The following is a 9039-nucleotide window of genomic DNA, read 5'->3' on the forward strand; positions in this document are numbered from 1 at the left end:
AATAATTTAATGTTTAACTAATTCGCTTTTTAAAGTCTTTTCTTTTGAAGTCTAACATGGCCCCCTGGAGCGGAAACGGTTAGTACGTAGCGTCTGGCTTCACGCAGCTTCTCGCGGTAACGTTAGTATACTGTTAGCTTGGCAGCTAACACCACCGTTTCCAGGTTTCGTGTCGACCTGAAAACATCAAACCAAGAGAGACACAGAAAGACTGCGCATCTTAAACCTTTTTAAACCCAGGCTGTGCAGAAGAGAAGGACAATGCCACACAACTTCCAGCCCGGAGACCTCGTCTTTGCTAAGATGAAGGGATACCCCCATTGGCCAGCCAGGGTAAGCAAGCAAGCAGGCAAGCAACGTTAACAGCAGCAGCAGCAGCAGTCTGAGAGGCGGAGGAGGGGGTGGGCTGCTCTGCACGGGACGCTGTAGAAGGTTCTCTGTAGATGTTCTCCACTACGTTCATGGATACAGACACACAGAAAGCGTAGGCTTACCTCTGCAGGGCTGACAGGCTGCAGGTGTGCACAGGCCCACTGTCAGCGTATGAGCGGCAAAATTTGCATGAGATGCTCGTGGCCTAACCTACACGGAGACGTCCACCACCCCAGCTAACGTTGTTTTTATGGAAATGACGTTTAAAAAAATTGTGGATTTTTTCCCCCTCCCCTTTTTAAAAACTTGCTGATATTGTAGAGCATATTTCCCTGCGCATTAAAATGGATAAAACGACTATCAGGTTGCGTTTGTTGTTGTTTTAATTGCTAATTGCAGAAATGGCCAAGGGGCTGACCGTTGAAGTGGCACATTTACAGGGATTCTGATGAGCAGAAAAAACTTTTCGAGCCATCAGTATATGCCAGTTAGGTGTTCAGTCCTCTGTCTGCAGTGAATGTGTGACATGTCATCTGTTTGCTCTCTTCATTGAAAATCATGCTTTTAAAAATTATGATTGTTTTTTTAAACAGATTGAAGATGTGGCTGATGGAGCAGTGAAACCACCTCCTAATAAAATCCCCATTTTCTTCTTTGGGACACATGAAACGTAAGTACACAGAGACTAGAGTTAAGTGTATTTGCAGAACTGTTTAATCTTGGGTGGATGCAGGTGTTGTAAACCTGCACATTGGCTGAAATTCATTAGCTGTGTTTACTTTTTCTGGTTAAATTTGGTAGTTCCAGTTTTGAATTTAGGCTCTGGCTCACCTGTTTTTTTTATAAATCCCCTTTGGTAGAGTGATGTTGGCACATATAACTACTTTTATGTTTAACTACTGTTAATTTGAGTCAGTCTTAGTGCGCAGTATGTTTCCACAAGATGTGTTGACATATTTGAACTGGTGAGACACACCATCTGTTTGACAAGATGGCACCTGCAGTATTTTAATCTGTCACTAGGTGGCACAGCGATCTGCTTCAAAGTCTGGAGTCTAACACCAGCCTTCCTAAACACAAGTATAAACATCCTGTTCATTACTGAAAGCCTGTGACATCAAATTGTTTCCCGTCAGTTTGCTTCACGTTTTCTTTACTTTCTCTGTTTTCAAAGAGCATTCCTCGCACCAAAGGACCTTTTTGCCTATGAAAAGTACAGAGAACGATATGGGAAACCCAACAAAAGGAAGGGATTCAATGAAGGCTTATGGGAGATCCAGAACAATCCACATGCCTCCTACAGCGCCCCACCTGTAGTAAGTCTCCGTCATCTTCCCCAAATCCTGAAGCACGCATAATTCAGCAGGAAATGTAAAAGAATACTGGAAGCGTATTTGTTTTTTCATAACCCTCATTTGGGTGATTTTTGTGATCATAGATTTAGAATCTGTAGGATGTACTTGGTAGCGATTGGTTTGATTCAAATGAATCTACTTTTCCATTTCATGAAAATTTCCTTGCTCAGACTTGGAGAGACTGTGGCCTGTGATCTTTACCAACGCTGCTACTGTTCTGCACCAGGATCTTTGCTGCTTCTCCCCTTTTTGTCGCCCTGTTCAGATATTTTTTATTATTGTATTTTATTGTGTTTTGTCTGCAGCCAGCTAGCTCATCTGACAGCGAGGCTGAAAATGCGGGAGGAGGAAGTGACGAGGATGAAGATGAGGAGGACGCCCCGGTTCCTCGGAAAGCAGACACAGGAAGTGAGGTTGATTCAGATTCTGGGAGTGAAGACAGAGGAAGGGGGGGAGGAGGAGGAGGAGGGGGAGGAGGAGGAGGAATGAAGCGAAAGCCACAGGCTCCTAAGGTAATTATACGGAGATTATGTTGTCAGTGGATGTGTGTCATTACAACTTGTCCGGTGATTTGATTTAAGATTCACTCCTGTTGTTTTTGATGTTGAGCTCGATTAAAATAAATGGTTCCCTTGCTCACAGTTAGGACCACAAAGGAGGTTTTTCTGGCACCATACATGACCAACTACCATCAGCAGCACCCAAGTTACTCTAACAATTTGTCATGCATGAATAGTTGCCGAGAATTTGAAGAGGTGGAAGAAGAGCACACATTTTCTGGTGGCTTCTTTCGTTATAGCCGATGTTGTCGCAGCAGTGACAAAAGCTTAATGAGCCAGGAATAAAGGGATTTGTCTGCATGACTTGAATATTCGAGCAGTGAGATTTTTTTACTCAAGTGACCTATAACTGTTCAAATTTTCTGTTTTCTCACAAATATTTTATTTTTTGTTGTTTCAGCGGCCTCCTCCTCCAAAAAAGGCACGAGGCTCATCAAGCGACCGAGATGAAGAAGAGAGTGGATCTCCTTCTGAATCAGAACCCACACCTTCGGAGTCTGACTCTGGGAAAAACAGTGATCAGGTAATAACATGTGCATACGCGCGTGATTGTAGAGGAGTGTGATGCTCAAAGCCACTTTTGGTTGCCTCTCATTCACAAATGGGTTGCAATAGCCGCGTGTTTGATTTGATAGATTTATTTATGCTGGATGCCCTTCCTGACACAAGTCTCACCACTCAGCTGCCAACTTGGTAGCACCTCCATAGTTGCTATTTACAAATGAAATGAAATGAATTTCTTTGGTCATGGTGGCATAAAAACTGCACATACAGAACGACCAGTCAGAATTTGGTGGGTTTTGCCTCAAAGTAAGGTTTTAAAGCTTTTTTTTTTTTTTTTCAGTGCAAGGTGCAGTAAATTACAGCTTTATTCCAATTCATTTCCCAATTTTCTTCCCATTTTCCAATATGACTTTTGATTGGCTTTTTCAGGGCAGGGAGGAGACAAACCGCTGTTGTGGATTTCTTTCGTGTCTCTGTCTTATAACGTCTCGGCTGTGAATCATTTGATGTTTGTTTTTCTTCAACAGGATTTTACTCCAGAGAAGAAATCTGGTGGACGAGGTGTAAAGAAAGCAGGAGGCAGAGGGAAGAAAAAGGTGAACCAGAAGGCCCCGTCACAGAAAGAATTACCTGTCACAAAACTTGGTGTCTTCTCTTTGCGTTTCCAGCTTTCGTCACTTTTTCTCTGTGACATTGCAGAAGGCTTCGTCTGACTCTGATTCAGACTCGGGATCGGCATCGGAGAAGAAAGTAGCAGACAGCGACTCGGAGGACGAGAAGCCTCGACCGGCTCTGTCTGGCTCAGAATCCCAGTCTGGCTCAAAGTCTGAATCGGAATCAGATCCTCCCCCGCGGAAGGGCCCACAGGCTCGCAAGAAAGGTGCGAGTTTAGTTTTGCTCTTTTATTTACTACAGCTTCATCTACAGGTAGATGTTTAGAAGGCTTCAGGCCATTCTTTGCTGGTGAGTTAGTGCAGAGTTTTTCAAAGTCTGTGCTTGTGTCTTTCTGATTCACAGAGAAGCCAGCGCCAAAGCCTCGAGCACGGAAACCCAAACCTGCGCCAGCAAAACGAGCGCCTTCGTCGTCCTCCGACAGCGAAAGGTCAGGCTGCTCCCAGGATTTCTTCTTAACGATTTATGCACCACAGGTTAATACAGTAAGAGAAATTCTCCTCTACACATTAACTTGGCATAATTAAGGTTACCTTTTCCTCCCACCTCTCGCAGTGATAGTGAACCCGACCGCATCAGCGAATGGAAGAAACGAGATGAAGAACGCAGAAGAGAGCTGGAGGAGCGGCGAAAAAAGGAGGAAGCCGAAGAGCTCCGCCGGCTACGTGAGCGAGAGAAAGAGGAGGAGGAGAAGAAGAAGAAAGACAAAGATAAGGTTAAGAAAGGGAGTGACAGTGACAGCAGCAGTAGCTCAGATGAAGGCATAGACGATCACCCGTTGAAGAAGTCCAAGAAACCCCCACCACCACCTATCCCTGCGCCCTCAGACTCTGATTCTCCGCCACCAACTGAGGTACGTCTGTTAACATAAAGTAATGTTTTTGGTTTTGTTAAAGAAATGGGATTATATGTGATACTTTCCCATCAAAAGGTAAAGAAGCCACCCAAGAAGCTAGACAACCAGAAGAAAGCAAAAATAAAGAAAGAAAAGGAGAGGAAGGAACGAAAAGAGAGAGAGCTGAAAGAGAAGAAAGCCAGACGGTCAGAGGAGAAGTCCCGAGCGAGGTGAGTGCCCAATGGGAACAGACTACTGCATGCACACCTCATCAGGAGAAGTTGATCAAACATTAATGTACACGGATCACAGAGTTTCCTCTCTGTCTTAGGTCTAAGCCTGAAAAGCTGAAACGCAAACCAGAGAGGCTGCCGGAGAAGAAGGTGGAAAAGAAAAAGGGTCAGTGACACTCGCTGTTGGCTGAAAACGTGCAGTGTCATTTATATATACGAGAGAGAGACGAGTTCAGTTTTGTTTTCATCATCAAGAAGGGATGAAGCGATAATTTAGTACTTTGTGTGTTTATTTGCAGAGCCGTCACCTGGAGAAAGGCTACAGAAGCTTCATACAGATATAAAGTTTGCACTTAAAGTGGACAACCCAGTACGTAACACTTATGACGATGATTAATATGGTCACATAAATGTTTTGGGTTTCTTTTTATTCTGGCATGTAAATTCGGTTTGTGTGGTTTTCAGGACATAGAGCGATGTCTACAAGCACTGGAAGAGCTCGAGGCTGTTCCTGTCACCAGCCAGATCCTACATAAGAACGCTGAAGTTATTGCCACACTAAAAAAGGTGAATTTGTTTTGTATTGCTCCACTGTTCTTTACTTCTAGGTTCACAACTCATTTTGGTGTTTAAGCTGGAAAACCTGTGCTAAGATCTACTCAAGTAGTAAAACACAACACAAGGTTGCTTGAGCAGTAACTGTTTATGACCTTGTGTTTTTATTCCCAAACACTCTAGGATTGTAGAGTAACTTTGCATAAGTCACCGTTCAAAATAATCCTTATTTATTTGACACTGGGCTTTGATGCAGCCTGTTCAAAACAGGGCATTTTGGGTCCTCTGCCTTTAAGCCAGTTTTTTAAAATGTGATTGGCTTTGGCTCTTAGGGATTACTTACACACATGCTGACCTCATTGTTTGAAGGTTTGGCCAATTGTTCATGTGTATCCATCTCTGTAAAAGTGTAAAAGGAAAGGCACGAGTCTTTTTTAGGGAGACTCATTGGCCACTTTGTTGGTTACAACTTGCTATGACAGTGCTGGAGACTCTTCTGCTTTCTAAACCGCCTTACATGGCAAAGATACAACAAGGCAGGAGCTCCAGCAACACTTAAAGGTAAAGAGGAACAACTTTATTAACTGACCAACGTGTTTCGGCTTGTGGCCTTCATCAGGGTCATAATAACATATAAACCAATTTGTGTTTAAGTAAAGGACAGGAAACAGAAAAAAGGGGAAAAAAATGTTTTCAAATCAACCAATCACACCTTCACAGGGAAACCAGCTGACGTGTAACAGGTTGGTATTAGTTAATAGGTTAATTGGTTAAGTCACAGCCGAAGTGGAAATAGGTGAAGTTGTTGCTATAGATACAACAAGGAGCAGCACATGATGGCATCACACAGTTGCTGCACATCTGTAATGCAAATCCTCAGGAGATGTGCTCAAATGGATTGAAATGTGGTGACTTTTGATGACTGTGAACTCAGAAGATGGGTACACCCCGGTCATAAAGCGACAGACATGATCAGCAGCCATATTGTGTGTTTTCTCTGTAAACCATAGAGATGGTTGTGTATGATCAGCAGTTACTGAAATACTTAGGCAAATTCATTCAGTACCCAAAGTTACTATAGTTAACTAAAACTGTACTAAATATGGAGAAACTATATATGGGGAAAAAAACATTGTAGTTAAAAATAAAAACTGGATTTTTGGAACAATTAAAACTGATATTATTGAGAATTTGGAAAACAAAATAAAATGAAAACAGAAAATATCCTCACGTTTAGTCTTTGTTAGTTTTTGTTAGACCATTAAAGCCTCATCAGGCCTCATCAGACCATTAAAGCCTCATCAGGGTTTAATGGTCATGTTTATTTTATTGAGACTTTGGACATCTATGAGACTGAGAGTCAACTGCTTTCAAAAAAGTTCACTATTTTGTTGGAATACCTTTACTGATTTTCCTAAATCTTGCAGCTAGTACATGCCCTCCATACAGTAACAATTAAAAAAAACTAAAGTCACTTTAGTCTCCCTTCTTCTGATGCTCAGTTTGAACTTCAGCAGGTCATCTCGACCGTGTCTGCATGCCTAAATGCGCCGAGTTGCTACCATGCGATTGGCTGATTAGATATTTGCTTTAATGAGCAGTTGAACAGGTGTACCTAATAAAATGTTCAGCATGCGTATGTTTAGCAATCTACGTGGGTTTTTTTTTTTTTTTTTTATTTGAACAAATTCATATAAAAATGTTACCTGACTTATTTGACATGTTTGTGCTCATTTTAGATCCGGCGGTACAAAGCCAGCACTGCAGTCATGGAAAAAGCTAGTGACGTCTACAATAAGTTAAAACTGCGTTTTGTGGGCAAGGCGGAGGTGGCAGCTAAACCTAAAACTGAGAACAAGGAGCCAGAGAATGATGAGGAGAAAGAGACACAAAACACAGGTAAAAGCCCTCGTTTTGGATTTACTAAAATCTGGATTCTACTTTTTCTACGTTTTCTAGTGCACTTTCTTGGGATTTATCTGCTCGCTTATTTAAATCTGATTTTGTCGTGAGCAGATTCCACACCTGTGAATGGGGAATCGGAGCAGAAAAAAAATGACACAGAGGGAGAGGAAAAGCCAAAGTCGCCCGTACAAGACGAGAACAACGTTGATACGGCTTCAAGTCCAAACAGGTGAGCGTCACGCGTAAACCTACGTGTGACAGGATGCGAGCTTGGGATAAATGTCACATTTGGGTCACATTAGTAAAAATGTGTCTCGTTTGCTATAATCAGATGACGTCATGTATGATGTTTTAAGCATACCTGCTCTTCGTTAGACAACTAAACATAGGGAAGGGGGTACCATCTTAAATTGCCTGTGATTGGTCACAGGACCACAACCAATGGGAATAATATCCAATCAGAACCATATCTCATACAGGACAAACAGTTTATAAATAAATAAGAACACATACTGTCAGAATAATCAGAGCCTAGAAAGACAAATAAGGGAAGATAAACATGATGTGTCAGGCAACGTCTAACAATAAAACTGGATACATTTGGTTAGACACACATGAAACCTACTCACTCATTTAACCACTATGTGCCTGCTATATAGAAAAAATTAAAATTGTATAAATGATTTTTGAAAAGCACGCTACACAAAGTATTTAAAGAAGCCTTCGGTAAGAGGTCTTATGGTGCCGTCAGGTTAAGTGTAGGAAAACTCCTAAAGAGGCGCCTGCATGTTGGATGCATGACATTTACTAAATAAACATTATCGGGCGTAATCGTGTTTTGCGTGTATTGTTACGACTCTGATCCTCCTCAGGCGAAGCCCGGACAGCTCAGCCGAGCAGCAAACGCACACGTACGACGAAGAGGACAACTCCATCTCTGCGGAGACGGAACAACCTGCCGTCGAGAGCTGAAAGCTTCCCTCACCGACCACTGCAGTGGACCAAGTGCTAAAAGATGGTGGCCTCTGTTTGACATGACGCAGTGCTGCTGGCCCAACAACATTGCAACACTCACCCAGCATTTCCTACCTTATCTGTTACTTCATTGTTCATGTTTTAGACCTTTTTGTACTATAACCATACCAAACCAGAAAAGGCCCATTTTAGTCCATTTGTTCATCACATCAGAAACGACATGCTTATTAGTGAGCTAGATAACGGCACCGCGCAACACTCTTTGGTTTCCGAGATGTACTTTTTCTTTTCTACGACACTCGGCCCGTCCTGGATCCTCACTCCAAACTCCTGCCAGCTCCTGGCTGCTTTCTTCTTTCTAAAATCTGAACTCTTACTTTGGTCTTTCATACTGTGTGTATGTCAAATGATTACATTTTTAGCTCTTCTATAGAGAGCAGGGTAATATGAGATGAAACTGAATCTGATGAAGAAAATGGGAAGAAATGAGTTATACTTTATTTTTTTGTGTGTGTATGTGTGTGTGTGTAGCTCTTACATCTGTTGGCTTCTTTCTTCTTCTTTTTTTTTTATAAAGCCTGCAAAACATCACAAAGACCTCCTATCTGTGTGTTTGCCATAGTGGGAGGGGTAAAATGCTACTTGTCTTTTATGTTAACTATTTTTTTTTTTTAATTCTCTGGTCTTGATCCAGTGAATCCAGTCTGAAATGTAAAGAGTCACTTAAAACTGTTTTCTGGTTGAGGTCCACCTACTGTTTTTATAGCCTCGTTTTCAGATAGATACAGTTTTGTCTAAAAATAATAATCTATGTGGCGTTAAACACCTTGTACTCTCCTCTCCCCTAGTGTCTGCTTAATAAATGGAATAACGCACACATTAAAAACAAAAACTGCCCGTAAAGCTAATCAGATCTCATGTAGCTGCAGCCTTTTTTTTCTGTCATGTGCATACAGCCGGTGTTTTTAGTGCTATGTAAATTGGTAAAGTATTTCTATCACTAGACTTGAATAAAAATATCAGCATGGTTTTGGTTCTACTACATTTTCTGGTGTTTTGAACTGCCACATTGA

At 41.9% G+C, this 9039-nt stretch overlaps 1 protein-coding gene across 1 annotated transcript; it reads left to right on the forward strand.

The window, feature by feature from the left end:
* The first annotated feature begins 92 nt into the window (after positions 1 to 92).
* hdgfl2 (HDGF like 2) lies at positions 93 to 9005 on the forward strand. Its single transcript, XM_031725768.2, has 16 exons — positions 93 to 333; positions 966 to 1042; positions 1547 to 1688; positions 2033 to 2239; positions 2688 to 2810; positions 3319 to 3387; positions 3491 to 3671; positions 3809 to 3893; positions 4019 to 4316; positions 4395 to 4528; positions 4630 to 4697; positions 4831 to 4901; positions 4997 to 5098; positions 6826 to 6985; positions 7103 to 7220; positions 7864 to 9005. The coding sequence occupies exons 1-16, from the start codon at positions 262 to 264 to the stop codon at positions 7961 to 7963; spliced, it is 2007 nt and encodes a 668-aa protein (XP_031581628.1). The 5' UTR covers positions 93 to 261; the 3' UTR covers positions 7964 to 9005.
* The last annotated feature ends 34 nt before the right edge of the window (positions 9006 to 9039 follow it).

The sequence above is a fragment of the Oreochromis aureus genome, linkage group 23, assembly GCF_013358895.1.
Source record: "Oreochromis aureus strain Israel breed Guangdong linkage group 23, ZZ_aureus, whole genome shotgun sequence".
Lineage (NCBI taxonomy): Eukaryota > Metazoa > Chordata > Actinopteri > Cichliformes > Cichlidae > Oreochromis > Oreochromis aureus.

What these genes read in the sequence shown, in the direction of transcription:
- hdgfl2 (XM_031725768.2), top strand. Translation starts at nt 262, where the DNA reads ATGCCACACAACTTCCAGCCCGGAGACCTCGTCTTTGCTAAGATGAAG. An exon ending in ACCCCCATTGGCCAGCCAGG is followed by an intron (nt 334 to 965) that starts GTAAGCAAGCAA and finishes TTTTTTAAACAG; the next exon opens with ATTGAAGATGTGGCTGATGG. An exon ending in TTCTTTGGGACACATGAAAC is followed by an intron (nt 1,043 to 1,546) that starts GTAAGTACACAG and finishes CTGTTTTCAAAG; the next exon opens with AGCATTCCTCGCACCAAAGG.